At 43.7% G+C, this 18,985-nt stretch overlaps 1 protein-coding gene across 5 annotated transcripts in view; it reads right to left on the bottom strand.

The window, feature by feature from the left end:
- BAIAP2 (BAR/IMD domain containing adaptor protein 2) overlaps positions 1-16,292 on the bottom strand; it is a 170,734-nt gene extending 154,442 nt beyond the window's left edge. For 3 of the 5 annotated variants that reach the window (XM_072645274.1, XM_072645275.1, XM_072645278.1), the window contains exon 1: positions 16,035-16,271. In XM_072645274.1, coding sequence (XP_072501375.1) covers positions 16,035-16,106 — 72 coding nt within the window. In that variant the 5' untranslated portion in view covers positions 16,107-16,271. Of the gene's footprint in view, positions 1-16,034 lie in introns of all 5 variants that reach the window. The other 2 variants (XM_072645276.1, XM_072645277.1) reach the window with 2 other exon arrangements.
- Positions 16,293-18,985: the final 2,693 nt, after the last annotated feature.

Below are 18,985 nucleotides of genomic sequence, written 5' to 3'. Positions count from 1 at the left end.
CATGAAAATTATTACCACAAGGGTTCTCCAGTAAGCAAAACTAAAATCTATTTAATCACCAGGAGTAGTGGTGCATCCCTGCTGCTGGGATTGCTTAAGCTCAGGTAGGCTAAAACCAATTGGGTATTTGAACTAAGTCTGACACCAATATGGTGAGTCTCCCTCCAGGAATAGGGTTGCCTAAGTTCTGATCCAGGTTGGAAACAGAAAGTTAAGAAAGCTCTGTGTCAAACAGAAGTGAGATCAGACTCAAGAGAGGTCACTGCAGTTCCAGGCTGGGTGAGACAGGGAAATACAGTTTTAAGAAATACAAATAAATAAAAGGTATAAAATCAATGCAAAGTATGGTTCCCAAGTCACACAGTAGAGAATAAAGACAATACACTCCCACCCATGATGAATACAGTCCTGGAGTCACAGGAGGAAATTAAAGATGAAAGAGAGTTAATGACTCCTCCACAGTCATACGAGAAGTAAATAGTAGAGGTAACACTCAAACCTAGCTCCTGAATTCAAATCTGGTACTCTTTATACTGCACCAAGATTTCTTCCACAAAGGCAAGACTATCTTTCCTAGAATCAAAACCCAAATCAACCAACTATGCCAAATCTAAGACAGAAAGCCTATTAAGAAATATAGGCAGGAAAAAAAGAACTTTTCAGGTACTGGGGTCGTCCCTGTCACTGGTTTCCTTGGTCCGTTCTAAATCTCTCATGATGCCAACTAATTCTCTAGAGACTTACTAGTTCTAAAATCAAAAGCAGACGGAATATAATTTTCTCTTTAAGGGGGTCCACAAGGTCAAAATTATTTTTACAACAAAACTAAGACTTTTTTACCTCCAATTTATCCTGCAAATAACTGGTTTGTACACAGATGTTTTCAGCATCTCATTAGACTGGGAGCATCTTAAGGGTATGGACTGTCATTTGCCTTTCTTGGTATCCCCAGCCCTTAGCACCATGCCTGAATGCTTGCTAATACAATAAATACTAATAAGACACAGCCCACATAAACAACAGTTCTTTGGTCAATCTTTAATCCCTTTCAATAATATAAAGGAATCCTTAGGATCAAAAAGTTGGAGAACCTCTGCCTAATACTATTACATCCAAGGTCTAGAGAGAGAAGAGTTATAACAACTCTCCATTTCTTTCCCCTCAAAAAGGGAGAAAATATTTGAAACCTCATAATTAGCAGTTTGTAGAGGCTTTATTAACCGAACACTTTGAGACTATCGATCACTAAGTAGGTCCTTCAGAAGGCAGCCTGGAGGGCAGGGACTATATAGCATCTCCTACTTTAGGAGAAAGGATGCTCTAAAAATGAATATAAACCAGTAAAAAATCCCAGGGACAGAAGGACAAGTCACCAGGCTCAGGAAAAGAGAACTAATATTTTATCTACATAGTTATAGTTATGGGGATCTCATGAAACTCGATTTTAATTTAAACCTGTGATCTCCAATTTTTTTTTTAAATCACATAACTTTATTGGTTAAAAAAAAGTTTGAGCACCCCCCATATATATATATTTATTAGTTATATACATGTAATACTAATGATTATGTACATTAAAAACATACCAAAAATTTAAAAATAAAGGAAGAGATAAAGATTAAATATTTAATCTTGGATTCAATAGGGAACCACTCACTGGCATGTCCTGAGGAGTGACATAGGCAGACCAGCACTTTGGAAATACCATTTTGACAGCTGTGTGTGGGAAGGAGTAGGATGAAGACAGATATGAGACAGGCAGACCCATTAGAGACCATTTCAACAGGCCAAGTAAGAGACAAGGGTTATGTGTGAAGAGAGGACAGATCAAAAAGATGGTGCCAAGAACAAGCATTTATTAAGTGCCTTCTACACTGGGCACTGTACTAAGCCCTGAGGATACAAAGAAAGGTATGGAGGTAGAAATGACAAGATTTGGCAACTGACTAGATGTATGGGGTGGGTAAGAATAAGAATTCAAGGATGACACCAAGGTTTCCATTCAGGAAGACTAGAAGGACGTTGGTACTCATTTCAAATGTAGAGTGTAACCCATCTATGCCAAGTGAGTCGCTCACTTTTATACACTGAAAATGAAAAGGGATAAGAGAGTTCTTATTCACTGGACACTGTAGTTGGGAGCTGATCAAGAGAATGTCAGCCATGGGGTCCTTGCTGTAGCCGTGAATTGATCGAAGGAATTGAATGAGATTGTGCCATGGGGAGGGGGCAGGGAATTTTCATTGGCACCTATGCAGTGCTGGTGATGGTATCTGCTAAGAAGGGGCTGACTCTGGTGCAGAAAGGGAGTTTGGAACCTTGTCAAGCTGAAAACTTGGAGTTAAAGAATCCTGGGCAACCTCTCTGATAGAGTAAGAAAGTGTGGTCGCATTAGAAGGAAGCCCTGTAATTGGCTACTGCAGGGAAGTTGGGCAGATTACTCATCTTTTGAGGTCACACCACAGCCCTCACTTTGGAGACCACTGCTTTAAGCAATGGTATTTCTTCTCCCTATTCCTAACCTATCTTCCTTCTTTCTTTTCTTTTTCTTTCCTTCTTACTTTCTCTTTTTAAAATATTTTTACTGCTATCTTTTTATATCACCTCCAACCTTTCTTTTAAAAGGCCAAATGTTTAGATGGCAAGGCAGCATGGGTATAGTAGCACTGTCTCCAGAAACAGTTTATCTAAGAAGCAATCAAGCCTGACTACACCCCAACCCAGTGTAAGGCAGATACTCTCTGGACTGAAGCCACTAGGAAGGAGATATTTTCCATGCTGAGATTCACTCAGACTCCATAAGACTTAGAGCTAGAAAGGACTTCAGTGCTCATCTCTCCAATTTATAGATGAAGAATTTGAGGTCCAGAGACGTAGGGGATGTGATGAAGGCCAAAACTCCAATTCATTAAGCACTACTAAATATCCACTATGTTATTATAGATTTAGAGCTGAACAAGGCTTTAGTGGTAATTTAGCCTAACTTCTTTATTTTACAGATGAGGAAACAGACTTAAATGACTTGCCCAAGGTAGCTACTAGTGATAAGAAGACAAAAACACCCCTACCCTCAAGGGGCTTACCTTCTACTTGGGGGAGAAAAGAAAAGGGAACGTAGAGACAATGTAGCCATGAAGTTGTTCAGATAACCTGACTGCTACTCTAGTGCTTTTTCCATCATATCTCACTGGATGTCCCTCAAGGTTCAAATCTCCGTTGCCCCTATGGTGAGTGGCAAATGGTGTGAATCCACGCTCAAACAAAAATACCAACCATTGAAAAAGGCATAGGAATTTTCACTGCAGCAAGGATGGCAACAGGAAACAGATGGAGATTGTGTTGCATGTTTTAATAACCGCCAAGCAAGATGTAAAAGTGGTAGGTGGGAATGAAGTGTTAAGTTAAAGGCCTAGGTTTTGGAAAAGTTTAATACTCAAAGTTATCTTCCACGGAGTTTTTTATTTTTAAGAGGCACAATTTTAACCAAGCACCCACACTCAAATAACAGCTACTAGCTCAACATAATGAACTACCTGACTGCCTTCCTACCTGAGGTTTCCAAGGTTACCTTTTGAAGGAGAAGGAGTCTCACTAACAGTCAAGGCCCAAGGCTGCTGATCTTGCTGCCCTGAGTCAAACCCTTTCTCCCCTATAGCTCAGCATTTAGACTTCCTGGCACTCCAGAGGAGCCAGATGTTAGGGGCAGCAGCATGTGCAAAATATCAAGAAACTTCATGGGGGAGAAGGAATCTAAAGTATCAACCATTTCCCTTTTTCTTATGTATCAGGCTGTCCTCTCAGCCTAACAATTTCCCCCTTCCCTTTATCTTCCATGAGTAGTTGCACCATTCCCACCAAACCCAAAGCTGTAAAAGTGCCTCACTGAGCTATGTGCCTCATAAATGCTGGTTGAATGGAATTTACAAACAGGCATCTCTCTTCTTCAAGCCATTGAGCTAACCAGCAAAGCTTGGTCATCACCATACCATCTTACTCTTGTTAGTCCAGGAAGATAAGGGCTCCCAGCTGTTTTTCTTAAGGCAAATATCTGAAGGAAGAGCATACATATATACATACATATACTGGAAAAAGAAATTCTTACACAAGCAAATACACCCACATGATTCTTTCAAAATAAAACAATAACTAGGTTTCAGCTTCTGGGAACACAATACCCAACCAACAAGGAGAGTCCAAAAGACCTTGTTCTATATTTGTTCCCCCAATAAACCAACCCCTGACCTTCAGGGAAAGGAAGACTTGCTTCAAAGTGCATTCCTTATTTATCTATTTTCCAAGGTAGCCTTTCTCTCAGTTTTGTAAACCAACACCCCTCCAACTTGGCTGGGCTGGGCTTGTGCCTTGCATGTGTCAGATCTCTGCTGACACTTCTGGGGTTGAAGCCTGCTCCTATGAGAGCCATCCTAGCAGCTGTAGAGTTACAAGGTACATAAGGATGAATCAGAGCACGGGGGAAGTGGGATTACGTTGGTGGAAGGTGCCAGCTCCCTCCATTCGGCTCTGTAATTACTACATGGACGTAGGCAGCTGATTGTAGCAGCAGCATCAGTGAGGGGGAGGCTGACAGCTCTGCCACCATCTCATTAAGCACAATCTTTCCAAGGAGAGCACAGTTTTTTTGTAAAATAATTATGAAAGACTTCCTTATGCCTCAAGGAAAACCTTTGGGGGTAAGCTATGGACCAGGAAGGAAGAAGACCATTGTTGGTTCAGTGCATCCAAACACAGCAATGCAAAAAGATAACAGTCCATACCAGTAGGCTACTGAAGCTACCATGACACTCAGGCAACTTTTCCAATCTTTACTGCTGCTCCGGCAGGCCATCACTGAGACAGCTATGCCAAACTTAAGTGGTAGCAGGCAGCAAGTACCAGCCCTTCCACCCACACCATTCCTAGGGATGACTAGGCAACTGCTGCCACTGGAGAGGCTGGGCTTCATTAACCAAAAGGAACTTGCAAGCATGGCCTCACCCTCCTTCAGCTGCAGAAGGAAGGAAGGAAGGAGGGAATCTCTTACCTTCCCATTCCAGAGCTCTGCCCAGCCCCCAGAAATTAACATTATGTCAAAATCACTCCCACAATATGCTCAGCACGGGGGAAAAAGTCATTGCCCTCAAGGGATATCATTCCAAAAAGACACAGGAGACACAACACAGACCAGGACACAGGGAAAAGGCATATTGTTGCTGAGTTGTTGGAGCATATTTTCTATAATTAGACTTAGTTGAAATACATACATACACACTCACTCTTCTCTTTCCATGCTAGAATATATATACACCCTTTGAGGACCACCTATCATTCTTACAATTGAATCTTTGAAGACTAGCTTTAATTAATTCTATCCAGCTCTGGACCCCTGCTCAAAATTAAATCTTCAGCGAGAAAATAGACAGAACCCAACCAAGTTAAAAACTCTTGCCTGTCCAAAAATTTCATGTGGAAAACTGACTTCCTCAAGTGACAGGTGACTTCCCTTTTGTATTCAGACATAATATCTAATAGAATTGCTTGTGTTCAAAATGTTATCATGTAGGGCACTGTCAGGGCAGCAGCACACTATCCACTAGTCCAGATGAGTCATCTATCTTTTGGGAGATACAGAGTGCTAGGTACCTCACAGGACAAGATGAGATCAGCAGTCACTATAATGAATAAATTGCCTTTTTCTGCTTCAAGTACCAGACCAAGCATCAACAAATTAATCCAGTTCTTGGAAACAGAAGAATCTGCTAAAAGCTAGAGAGAAGTGGGGGAGGGAGGGGGCAGGGGGGAGGAGAGAAGTACTGCATTTTATGGCAAGGGGAAAGGAACTACAGTACCAATCTGTTCTTAACCCCAAATACAAATGTCATCCAAGATAGCAATCTTCCAATCTACCTAGAAACTTACTGCCTCAAAGAAACAGATAGCTGCAGTCTCTCTGCTCCTATAAATGGGAGTTTCTAATTACCTGGTATATATTTACCTCTAAACCTATTTCAGCAGTTTCCAAGTAAAAAAAAATTCATGAAAATATGCCCACTACAGTCAGGCCTCTGTTGGAAGTCAACCATTATGCCCATCTCCACTGCAATGATGAGTAAAGTTTAAGGCTAAGGTCACGTCCCATAATAACTATACCTTCAGATAGCCAAGTTGAATGAATGTATGTTGAAGAAATGGGGAGGAGAAATGTGTCATAAAATCATAGACTCACAGAGGGTTTCAAAGGCCATGTAGCCCAATGCCCTCTTTCCCAGAGAAGCTAAGTGATTTTATCACATGAACTTTGGTTTGGGATTCAAACTTTGGTCCTCTGCCTCCAAGTTCAGCAGTCTTTCCACCACCCCAAATTCAGTTCAAAAGGGGCAAACTGTCATATCACATGCAGCTGTCCTGAGGAATTTTCCACAAAATTAACATACCACCAGCCCCAAGAGATTCAGCCTATAGGTTAGAGCTGCACAAGGAGGACAAACTCAGATTTGGCCTGAAAACAAACCAAAGATACAACCAGTCTAACCCAGATCCTGCCCATCTATAGTCAGACACTTATGTGCAGTTGGAATATTCAGAGTAACAAATACATTTGCCTGAGGCAAAAGCTGGCCATTATGCCAGAAATGGCAACACTTTCCCCAAGTAATCTCAAAAGCACGTTACCAACACTGATTTCTCAGAACATAGCAAGCAGGTCAGCAACAAGGAAAGCAGTTTTTCAAACTGTGGCATAACAGGATAAAATGCCAAACTCAGTCATCTGAGTCCACATATCCAAGAACAAATTTCAACAAACATTTAGTACCAGTCATATGCAACTTCGATGTATCAATGATCACATCAGTTTGAGTATCCCTTCTACCAGCAGAGAAAGAAATTTATGTGTGCTTTCTCATCCTGTGTGATTCTTAACCATGCCTCTACATTAATTCTCCATAATTCAGTCATTTTCTAGTCATGTCAGATTCTTCATGACTCCATTTGAGGTTTTTCCTTGGCAAAACTACTGGAATGGTTTGCCATTTTCTACTCCAGCTCACTTTATAGATTAGGAAACTGAGACAAACTGCGTTAAGTGACTCGCCCAGGGTCACACAGTTGGTAAGTGTCTGGTTTGTCAGATTTGAACTCAAGGAGGCGTCTTACTGATTTCAGACCTGGCACTTGATCCATTGAGCTACCTAGCTACCCAGAATTCTCCATAAAGGATCTACCAAATGCAGTGAAGGCCTTCCTCTGGTTCTCTGACTCCAAATCCAGCAGCCTCCCCCACACTATGCTGATGAAGCATAGGTCAGAGAAACAGGTATCTATCTATTACCTCTCCAATCACTCAAATAGGACTGAACACACCTTTCCAGAGAAATTACATTCAGCTCCCCAGGAACAAAATGCTCCATCACATCCAGTTGCCCTAAGGAGTTTTTCACAAAGTCAACATACCCACCACTTCGTGTAATAGTCTGGTTAAATCTAGAAGCAGTCTGGTTAAAAGAACCAGAAGAAGATCTGCAATAGTTAGCAGTGTAGTACTAAGGCTGTCTGTGTATCATTCCTCACTACTGTTAAATGACCAGATCAAATTACTTTTCCCTGTTATACATATCTTTAATATATCCTTGACACGCTGCTTCTCACAAAAGTCATAACTGCTAATAATCTGCAGTCCAAGTACATCTTTGTCATTGTCTTTTGGGTCACCTACAGTTTAATTCTTCTGAGAGTGTAAAACAATTCTGAGCCAGAAGGGTACTAGATGGGTCTTGTGGCAAGGAACAGCTTGAGATCATCAAATGTGCTGTGCAGTTTTCCAAATTCAGTTCAGCTCTTCTCCCCCTCTTGTTTGATTCTGAGACAAAACGCAGTATCCATTTACAGTAACCACCCAAGTTTTTATAGATGTATATACATACACACATGCTCTAGCCTTTCTCCCTCTCCCTGTCTCTCTCTCTCTCTCTCTCTCTCTCTGTCTCTGTCTCTCTCTCTCTCTCTCCCTGTCTCTTTCTCTCTCTCTCTCTCTCTGTCTCTCTCTCTCTCTCTCTCTCTCTCTCTCTCTCTCTCTCTCTCTCTCTTCTCTCTCTCTCTCTCTGTCTCTCTCTCTCTCTCTCTGTCTCTCTCTCTCTCTCTCTCTCTCTCTCTCTCTCTGTCTCTCTCTCTCTCTCTCTCTCTCTCTGTCTCTCTCTCTCTCTCTCTCTCTCTCTCTCTCTCTGTCTCTCTCTCTCTCTCTCTCTCTCTCTCTCTCTCTCTCTCTCTCTCTCTCTCTCTCTCTCTGTCTCTCTCTCTCTCTCTGTCTCTGTCTCTCTCTCTCCTCTCACTCTCTCTCCCTGACTCTTTCTCTCTCTCTCTCTCTCTGTCTCTCTCTCTCTCTCTCTCGCTCTCTCTCTCTCCTGTCTCTCTCTCTCTGTCCTCTCTCTCTCTCTCTCTCTCTCTCTCTCTCTCTCTCTCTCTCTGTCTCTCTCACTCTCCCTATCTCTCTCTCTCTCTCTCTCTCTCTCTCTCTCTCTCTCTCTTCTCTGTCTCTCTCTCTCTCTCTCTCTCTCTCTCTGTCTCTCTCTCTCTCTCTGTCTCTGTCTCTCTCTCTCTCTCTCTCTCTCTCCCTGTCTCTTCTCTCTCTCTCTCTCTCTCTCTCTCTCTCTCTCCTCTCTCTCTCTCTCTCTCTCTCTCTCTCTCTCTCCTCTCCTCTCTCTCTCTCTCTCTCTGTCTCTCTCACTCTCCCTATCTCTCTCTCTCTCTCTCTCTCTCTCTCTCTCTCTGTCTCTCTCTCTCTCTCTGTCTCTGTCTCTCTCTCTCTCTCTCTCTCTGTCTCTGTCTCTCTCTCTCTCTCTCTCTCTCTCCCTGTCTCTCTCTCTCTCTCTCTCTCTCTGTCTCTCTCTCTCTCTCTCTCTCTCTCTCTCTCTCTCTCTCTCTCTCTCTGTCTCTCTCTCTCTCTCTCTCTCTCTCTCTCTCTCTCTCTCTCTCTCTCTCTCTGTCTCTCTCTCTCTCTCTCTCATAGGCTAATTCAGTGGACTGACTTTTACAATGAATGTTGTAATCTGAGCAAGGTGCATTTTTACCTACTTAACTTTTCCACTGTAGGTAAAGAGCCTGATCATCAGCACAAAATCATTTGTAAATGGAATTATCTGAAGACTTCACCATTGATAAAGAATCCCTGTTCTACTTGGGTTGTGTGAAGAACAATCTCCCAGACAGTCTCCTCGGCACAGCTCCTTGCTTTAAGCTTGGAAGTTGGGGTAAATGGAATTAACAGCAAATCAATGAACAGCAGTATCTCCAATAGACTAATCTTAATATTTGCAATAGATATCTTGCTTAGAGTCTTTAAAACTGCATTTTGTTCAGTCAAGTAAAATACTCTTTTTGAAAGGAACAGCTACCTCTCTGTCAGTTACATGACTGAAGGTAATAATCTACTATAGAAAACTACAGAAGGAAAGCTGGTTGTTTCTTTCTCATATTTTCCTCAAGGATGTCCTTGCACTCAAATATTTTATATGCATGAGAAAGTAGGCACACAGGTACAGTGGTGGTTGATGTCTTCCTGGTCATTTTTTATTGCTGTTAACTATCCATTTGTTATCTTTTCCATTCTTTCAAAATCTCTCATTTAAAACTTCTAGAAAATCAGTCCTTTGATGCCTTCAAAATTATGTCTCCTCCAAGACATATTTCTTCTGCATGGTTTTGATCGGGTCTAGTCACTCTTCCTAACTTCCCCTGATGTGTCCTGACACTTTCTCATCATGAGGTAGTTTAGCCCAAATGTGGTGCTTAACCTACTATCATCTATGAGAATAAATCACTATGGAAAGCAAATTGATTCCTTTTTTGCCTCTGTTTGTTGCCTCTTCATGGTTTCATCTATAAATGCTCTCTGGATGACCTGGTTTAGCTGAATCTCACACCAAGCTCTCTAGCTCTCGGCAGGCTAATTTTCTCCTCAACTCTTTTTTCACTGTTTCTAATCTCCCCTCTATAATCTTTTGCAAATTAGCTAGTACTGGTGCCCTTGGCTGCCATGTCTCTGCCTGGCAAGGAGATAAAGTGTTTACTGACTAGGGAAGGTTTTTCAGCTCTTATTGTCTTCATTGTTTTGCACTGAGGTTCAACTTCTGTTTAAAAATTGTGGGAGGTAAATTCTTGTTCCTTCCTCCATTCCCCATTTTTCAGAGTGGACAGCTCATATAACCAGGTCAGGTTGGAGGTACTATTATTATAGGCAGTGCCATCTCATCTTTCTTCCTTCTTCTGATTTGATATTAATTTTGCCCTTAGACCTCACCAGTCAAAAGATCACTGGCTACAGTTGTTTCAGATCCATTAGGAAGTAGCCATTTTCATCTGTAGTAATATTTTTCAGGTCTCACTTCATCTAGTGCCTTCCAGCTTTCTCCCTGAAGAAAGAATATAGCATATAAAAAGTGTGTTGTGGCTTCTCAGTGATCTGCAAGCCTTTGGACTATCCTTTCTCAATCCCAAGCTACATCTTCCAATAGTTTTTGCTGCCATCCACATTGACCACCTTCATGTTGCCACTAAGCAAGTACACTGGCTTGGCCTGGAGGACCTCGATCGGGCTTTTCATAGAAAATCCCAACTTCAACAACTGCAATAAGATGCTGGCACATAAGCTACATGACTCTCTGTTCCCTCATGTTCATTATCAGCATGGAGAGGTGAGATGACCAAACATCCTGCGAAATAGTGTTTCTTGCTGCTTTAGGGGAGAACTGCCAACTCATATTTTATTCACCCTTCCAAGGAGAATTTATTCACTGTCTTCTCATTTAGTCTCAATTTTTAAAAATGTCTTTTATTTTCATTATGGTTCAATTTTTCTGTGGTGGCATCTTAGCTTCTTGTTAGTCTTTGGACAAAGGATACACACAAAAATAATCAAAAGCTAAATTAATGTTTAGATAAGTTAAAATCCATGTGAGTCTTAGCCTATAAAAGCATGCTCTGCCCCATATCCCACCACTCTGCTACCACCATTGCTAAATATGAAATAAGCTACAAACTGAGGGTTGTTTTACAGTCTAGTCAAATGCCTCATAATAGTATGGGGGAACCATGGGTTCTCAGACTAAGCCATCACTACAAGTTCTGACAGCTTCTATCAAATGAGAAATGTCGTAAGTATGGGCCTAGTAATGCATAGACTATATCTGTTACCTAAGGCTCGATCTTGCTTAGTATAGAAAAAAGAAGGTTGGCTTGTTCAGTCATTTTCAGAACTACCCAATTCTTTGTGACCCCATTTGGGGTTGTCTTGGCAAAGATACTGAAGTAGTTTGCCATTTCCTTCTCCAGCTCATTTTACAGATGAGGAAACTGAGGCAAACAGGGTTATACAGCTAGCAAGTTCTAATTTGTTGGATTTGAACTCAAGAGGGACAAGTCTTCCTGACTCCAGGTCCAATACGCTATCTCTACTGTGCCACCTCGCTGCCTCAAGAGGGTTGGCTACTAAGAGATTAAATTTTTGTTTTGTTTTCAAGCATGTCGATCTACAATACAGAAACAGAAGATGAGATAATCGGATCATGGATCTAGAGCCAAGAAGGGACCTCAGAAGCCAACTAGTCTAACACCCTCAATTTTATAGCAGTCCCTGCCCTCAAGGACCACCTAACCTAATCAGGGAGAGGAAGGAGAAAAGACAAAAGCACAATTAATTATAACTTAATAAGTACACATTCTATGAGAAATTTGAGGGAAAGATTACTTTCACCTAAGGGTTCAAGGGTGATTTCATGGAAGAAGAACCATCTGAGTGGGCCCTTTAAGTGAAGGATTTTAATAGGCAGAAAGGGTACAGAGGCAGAAAGAAGAGACTTAAGGTTCTTGGTTACATGAGTAACAACATAAACTCAGCCCCTCTGACACCTGCAATATTGTTTACATTCAACCCTGTAAATTAAATAATGTTATTAACACATTGAAGAACGATGAACTCTACATCTGAACAAACTGAATGAACCAACTTGCATTTTCAATCTGTATCCAGATAGTCCATTTCTGCCTTCAGCAAACGGACTGAGGAAGAAGGCAGGATGAATACAGGCATACTCCCATTTGGCCGAAACATATGAAATATATGAAAGGGAGTAATAGCTAATGAGGCTAAAAAAAAAAAAAGGAAGCCAGATTGTAGAGAGCTTTGTACACTCTTTGAAGGACATACTTAGTTTGGAGAGGAAAGTGATTTGCTCAAGCTCAAAAGGACTTTAGTTACAATGGATCTCAGGTTTTGGTGGGGGTTTTTATTAAAAATAAAAAACCTTAGTTTTTCAGATTCACAACCTTCTAGTTGACTAGAGAAAGGACTGGGCCCCTACAGGAGAAAGGCAAATGTAGACCCCCTTTCATATCCAATGAAATTCCCTAAGGGGTGTATCTGCCAAAGGCAGTTAAGACAAAGAAAGGGCCATACTTTCGAGTTGCATTTTCTCCTATGATGCTAGGGAAAAATCAAAAGTGCACACTTTATTCTCACATGTTTAATCAGAAAGAGCTTGGAAGTGCTTCTCTGCTTTTCCTCTCTTTGCCAAGGCAAACACGCCACTTAGAAGTCCAGTTGATATGATGCAACAGCCAAAATAAACAGTACAACAGCATTCAAAAGGTCCATTGCATTCACAAGACAAGAGAATCACAGGCACTGAAACAGGCATTTAAAGGAACCAAGGGCTGAGCCAAGAGAAAGAACTGTAGAGTAATAGAAAATAGAGTGCCTAGAAAACTAAAAATCCCAGATCTCTACGCTGTAGGTTCAGTTCATCTATCAAATGCTTCCTTATTTCTTAATCTTCTTGTCCAATTTTTCTCCTTGTCCAAGATGCCAAGTTATCAGACCCACATCTACACAGTTCATCAACCCCTGCCTCCCCCATAAAAGAAGACAACAGCATCTGTTTTATAGGATTTAACAATCATGTCAACAACGGAGCTGTAAAAAAGCCAACCTATAAAATCAATCACCCCAATAAACAGCAGTACTGCAGGGCTGTTACTAGGTCATATGAGTTTCCAGGATGGAACACATCTCTTTGGCACCTGCAATGTGGTAAATTATATATCATCTTATTAGGAAACTTTCACAATGGATAGCAATGGACTCTATATCAGAACAAACTAAATGAACGCCAAACTTGCATTTTTAATCTCTACCAAGATAGGTCATTTCTGCCTTCGGTCAACTGACCTTACAGAAGGAGGCTCTAATATTTTTTTCCTGCCACCATTTGACTGGTTTCATCTCACAGTCCCAAATAAATTGCAGTTCCATGCTTTAAGCATGCAATGCCATAACTGCTAATGTTTGCACACAAGAACACATAAATTATAAGTATTTTATTAGGGTCTATCACAGGATTCACTAGAGCAGAACTACTAGCTTTATCCTTATAATCTAAACCATGTAAGATGATTTTAATTGGTTTTAGTTCACCCTCAAAGAAAAAAAAGAAGACAATTCTGACACTTCTCCATTCCCCCCTCCCCCCCCCCACTGATAACTAAACCACAGTAGCAGGAAGAGCTCATCACTAATGATTTAATAAATCTTCCTTCTCATAACAGCATCTGCTTTCTCAGAGAAAAAAATATATATATACAAATATATACACATACATATATACATTATATGCATGCACACACACTCAGAGAAGAAATGGTGCTATAAAGTCTGTTCCTTCAGTGGGTTTACCCCTTAACTGATTCTTTCTAAAGGATATCATGGAAATCATGGAAAGGGATAGAAGACTGAACATGTCTTCAAATCTAATTTAGATAGCTAGGGTTTTGCATCAGCTGCAAATTTCTCTTCAAATCCTACAGCTCCAGTTTTAAGGGCTTTATGAAATAAAAGCCGAATTAGTAAAGTACATTCTGTCCCTTGGACTCTTGCTAAAAACCAAATGGGCTGTCCCAGGAGCTTCCATGGGATATGGCCCAGAATGAGTTAAGAGGGTTTGCTTCACAGTCCACTGACTCAGAAGGCACAGCTATGGTTGTTTGGCAATTAAAAACTGTTGCTTTGCAGTGAGTGTGCTGCATTTCCACTTAGTGAGCTAGCTGTAAGCCAGTAACTGCAACATAAATACTGACCACTATAATCTTTGGACCACTGCTTAACCTTCAGACTTGGCAATGAAGAAAGGTATAGCATTATCTTCCAGAATTTGCCTAAAATTCATTTTTCTCAGCAGAGCCCCATGGATTGGATCAGCTGTTTCCCCCTACCCCCCAAAATGATGCTTGAGAATGGGGCACTGAGCTTGTCTCCCCACACATAAAAATGATAGAGATTTCTTCCTGTTTCTGGAACCAACCATTTGTTGGGGCAGTGGTGAGTCTAAATGCTAGAAGTGGTACCCATCCGTGCTCTGTAGTTGAGACTGCATTTTAAAAGTCAAAGAATGTGAATTTGACTTTTAAAAGAGGATTGAAGCATAAGAAGTCTCCTTAAGCTTTTAAATTATTCCTCCACAATAAGATTCACCACCACTACCATCACCAAGTTATATAAGCTAAATTATCTGTCCACTCATCTAGCCTACTCACAAAGCAGTGGCCACCCCTCCCCAGCCCTATAGGATATTCAGTCATTTCCCAAAGCATGAAGCTTTCAAGGAGTTAAATCTCAATTGTAAGTAAAAATACTAGCATAATAGCAATTGGAAGGCACAGCAAGGTACTAATAAAGACACAGTAACTAAAATCTCAGCCATTTGATAACTGTTATAAGAGCCAGCGGAGAACACGTATAGACTATACAGAGAACTGCACTGTAAAGAGAGCTGCCTCCCTTGGCCTTTCCCACAGCTTAATTCTCACTCTCAATGGTGTCTCGTCTTATTTTATGTGGTTTTTCTAGGCCACGCCAATAAAATTTCCATTTGATTCTATGTACAGTACGGCCTCTTTATTCACGGAATGGATAATCAATCCACACTAACTATACAAGATGATCTGATTTTTTTTCTCCTCCCCCCGACTTAAAAAAAAACCAACCCTGCACTACACCCTAGAAAAAAAAGAAAGTTATCCAGGATTTTGGAAGGAAAATGGGGAACTCGGCCTAAGTCCTTATGCCTCAGAGATTTCATAAAGTGTCAGCCACAGCGCAAAGCAAAGACGAAGGCCAAAGAGCCCAGTATCAAGGACCGACTTTAAGACTAGATCTGTGCCAAGGTGCCACCTGTGACTCTACAGCAACACTAGAAAAAAAACACCCAGTATCTGTCTTGAGTATACCACAGGGAAAAGTCCCCCACTAAAGGAACAGGTAGGTAGGTGGCGAGCTCGAGGGATCGACGGAGAGAGGGACAGAAAATCTCGACCTAAATTGAACTCAATCTGTTAGGAAAAGCACTCGGGAGTGAGTGCCAAGCTTTCCAGGGCAGCGGCTGGAACCGCACGGAAGGAAAAGCCCCTGGGACGTACATCCAGCCATTTCCCATCTCTGCACACCTCCCCCCAACCCAAAGCACCACCCCTTAACCTGTGCCTCCCCGAGAGGCGCGTACCCGGGTCGTCCCCAGGCGTGGGTAGGACTGGGCTGGAGCTTCTCCAGCTGGGCACCTCCCAGCTCCAGTACAAGCTGCCTGCCCCGGGCATGGACGCCCTCAGGGGACGGAAGGGGAGGGGGAGAGGGCAGGAAAAACTTAGAACGGGCAAGTCTCCAGGGGTGGGGGGCTCTCACAAGATTTGAGGCAGGGGGAATTAGGGGAAGAGAGGATTAGCAAGGAAATCCCCAAGCACGGAGTGGCACAGGGTGGCCAGACTGGGGCACAGAGCCGCACCGGGTGAGGAGAGTGGGGCCAAGAGGAGGCACGGAGTGGGGCACAAATGGGGGCACAGAGTGGGGAGCAGGGCTGGGCAGAGGACGCCACGAAAGCAGGCAGCACGGATCCTGGACACAGCAGGGCGCGCTGTGGCAGAGGGTGCCCAAGGAAGGGCGGGGGGCACGGCGGGACGCGACAGTCCCCCTCCGGAGGCTGGAGGTGCGCAGGGCTCACCTTGTAGACATTCTCCGTCAGTCGGTGCACTTCTTCCGAGCGCGACATGGTCCTGGGTCCCGGCTGCACCATAGACCGGAGCGGGAGCAACAGCGAGACGAGCCCGGAGAGCCGGAAAAGAAGAGTGGAGCGCGGACCCACAGCGGCACCTCTTATAGCCTCTCCAGTCCCGCCGCCCCGCGGCTCCGCCTCCTGCCCGCAGCTGCCGCCCGAGCCGCTGCCGAGCCGACAGCCACCACGACACCGCCTCTGCCTCCACGGATGACGCCGCCCCCTTGCCCAGGGATAGCAGCGCCCCCGGGCCTGCCGGCAGCTCTCCCTCCTCCCCCTTCCAGCCGTCGCTAGGCAACTTCCCGCCCCGCCCCCGCACTCTGGCTCTGATTGGTGCAGATCGAGAGGAGGAGACAACGGGGGAGGGAGTCAGGGGCGGAGACGAACGGGCCGTCCCCGTGCGCCGATTGGTCAGCGCGGATGTCCTTCGGGGGGAGGAGGAGGAGGCGGAGGCGGGGAGGAGGCTTTAAGCCCATTGGAAAGAAAGGCTGAGGGCGCCTCGGTACCGGCCTGCCCGGGGGTGGGGACGTAGGGGGCGGGGTGCAGCAGGAAGAAGGGAGCAGAAGGTGGGGAGGAGGCGTGGGGAGGAGAGAGGGAATGCGGCAACCGGGAGGAGAGGGGAAGGAGGGGCCGGATCGGGGAGCGAGAAGCACTTTGCGAAGTGGGAACTCGGGGCTTTCCTGGAGGACGCGGTCCCGGCCCCCTGAGTTAGCTCCGGGGGAGTGGGCTGGGGGGCGTCCCTTCCCTCCTCCCGGCCGCCCCCAGCTGACCGGGACGGGATCCCCGCTCTGGCCCCCTGTGCTGCCCTCAGGGCTTTTCTCGTCCCTCTCCTCCCGTTACGGGTTTGGAGAGACGCTGGCCGGCTGGCACGTCAGCAAGCATTAAGCCCCTGCTGTGTGCCTGGCACTGGGATACAAAGAAAGATCAACAAGTCAGCAAGCATTTATTAAGCGCTTGCTGTGTGCCAGGCACGAGATGCAAATAGAAACAGAAGACAGCTATCCCTAAGGACAGCTAATAACAGTAACTGACATGTTTTGTATAGCGCTTTTTATGTGCCAAACACTGGTGAGGGAGACCACATGCCATCCACGTATTGCAAACTGGAGTTGGTCTCAGAGTGACGGCCCCGTAGCCTCAGGGAGGAAGGAACCGAACAGGCTTCTTGCAGAAGGAGGGTTTTTAGCTGAGACTTGAAGCCTGGGAGACTAGGAGAGAGCATTCCAAGTCTGGAGACTGGCAGTGAAAACTTTTGGAGTCGGAAGGTGATGGCTTTATTGTCCTCATTAGTCTGCTGTGCCAGATAAGGTTAATGAAGATAAGAGGCAGGGAAATGGGAAGCAAAGTGTGCGCTATTACCTGGCTGCTACCGAGGTGTTCCGGACTTGGCCTTGGGAGGACAGCTTCGGTCTCAGGTTTCAAATGGAAAGGACTGGAAAAAAAAAAAAAAAAGATAAATCTCAGCTATGGGGAAATCAGGAGGTTGGTCCCCTGGGAGAGGAGAGAGAGAGAGCTGCTCTAGGATGATATCTTCTGTCTCTTTTTTTAAAGGATGGGGGTGGGGTGCTCGTTACCTTCTGCAGAAACCAGTCCACCATGGCCATCAACGTCTCCTGTGTATAATCAATAATAACAACTATTACTACTCACTTGTATCTATAGCACTTTTAGGTTTGCACAAGGCTTTGCATCCTCACATCAGCCCTATGAAATGGGTGTTATTATTATTCGAGACATTTGTCCAGGTGATACAGCTGGGAAGTGTATCAAGTGGGATTTAAATTCACATCTTCCTGATTTCAGGTCCTACAGGCTCTCTTTCCCTGCTAGACCAAATTGCCTGTGAGGAAAATGTATATAAATTAGACTAAAGTGGGGGAATTATTTGCTTTACATTATGAAACACCACATCTGAGTGTTTCCTTTTAATTAATTCCAAAACACTAACTGCCAACTCATCTCAGAAGAATTGTTAATCCCAAACACACTTCAACCTTTCACTTCCTTTTAATCTATTATCTCCCACTCTTTTGATGTCCTTGTGCCCCCCCACACACACATGTCCATTTTGACTTACTTTATACACTTTTGTATAAATTCATATTATCTTGGTATATGTGTAAATACATACACACACATATATGTATAGGCTTGTGTTGGCACAATTTACTTCCGAGATCAGCTTTTCTCCTTTTTTCTTTATTGTCCCAACATTTTGAAACCAATTTTTGTTAGTCATTGCAGCCTGAGATGAATCCATGGGGCGGGGGGCGGGGGGGAGGGGGTTGCACAGAAGAGGAGAGGAGGGAAGAACAGGTGTTAGATACAGACAGTGATTTCATCTGTATACACTTCCACCAAAGCAGATCATTAGCTGGTGTAGAACTAAGAAAGTTTGGGTTTTTTGTTTTTTGTTTGTAGTTTGGTTTTTTTTTTCGGGGGGGGGGGGGGGGGCGGCGTTGTTTTGTGAATTTGCCTGAGACTGAGAAATTCAGTGACTTAACCAGGGTAACACAGCTAGTATATGTCGGAGGCAGAAAATGAACCCAGGTCTTTAGGGGTGCATGCTGGCTCTTCTTGATCGGGTTTTCTGACCAGAAAGGAAGGACCTCCAGGGATGAACTCCATAGTCCCTGGGTCTTTCACCCAACCCTCCCAAAGTGCAATGCCCTATTACTCTCTAGCACCACCTTCAGGCCTAACCTGAGAAACTCAAAGGATTTTTACTGAGTCTATTTCAGCTCGACCTGGCAACTATGGCACAGCAAGTTTCGTGCTAGTCCTGAGAAAGAGTAGGGATGAACAAGCAGGTAGGTCACTCAGACCCACATTAGCAGAAATGCTTCCTGCTAATGAAAATGAACTAGTATCACTAAACCTTAGAATTGAAGTGGGGGAAA

This window comes from Notamacropus eugenii, chromosome 2 (genome assembly GCF_028372415.1).
Source record: "Notamacropus eugenii isolate mMacEug1 chromosome 2, mMacEug1.pri_v2, whole genome shotgun sequence".
NCBI lineage: Eukaryota > Metazoa > Chordata > Mammalia > Diprotodontia > Macropodidae > Notamacropus > Notamacropus eugenii.
This window is presented reverse-complemented; position numbering and strand designations above follow the sequence as displayed.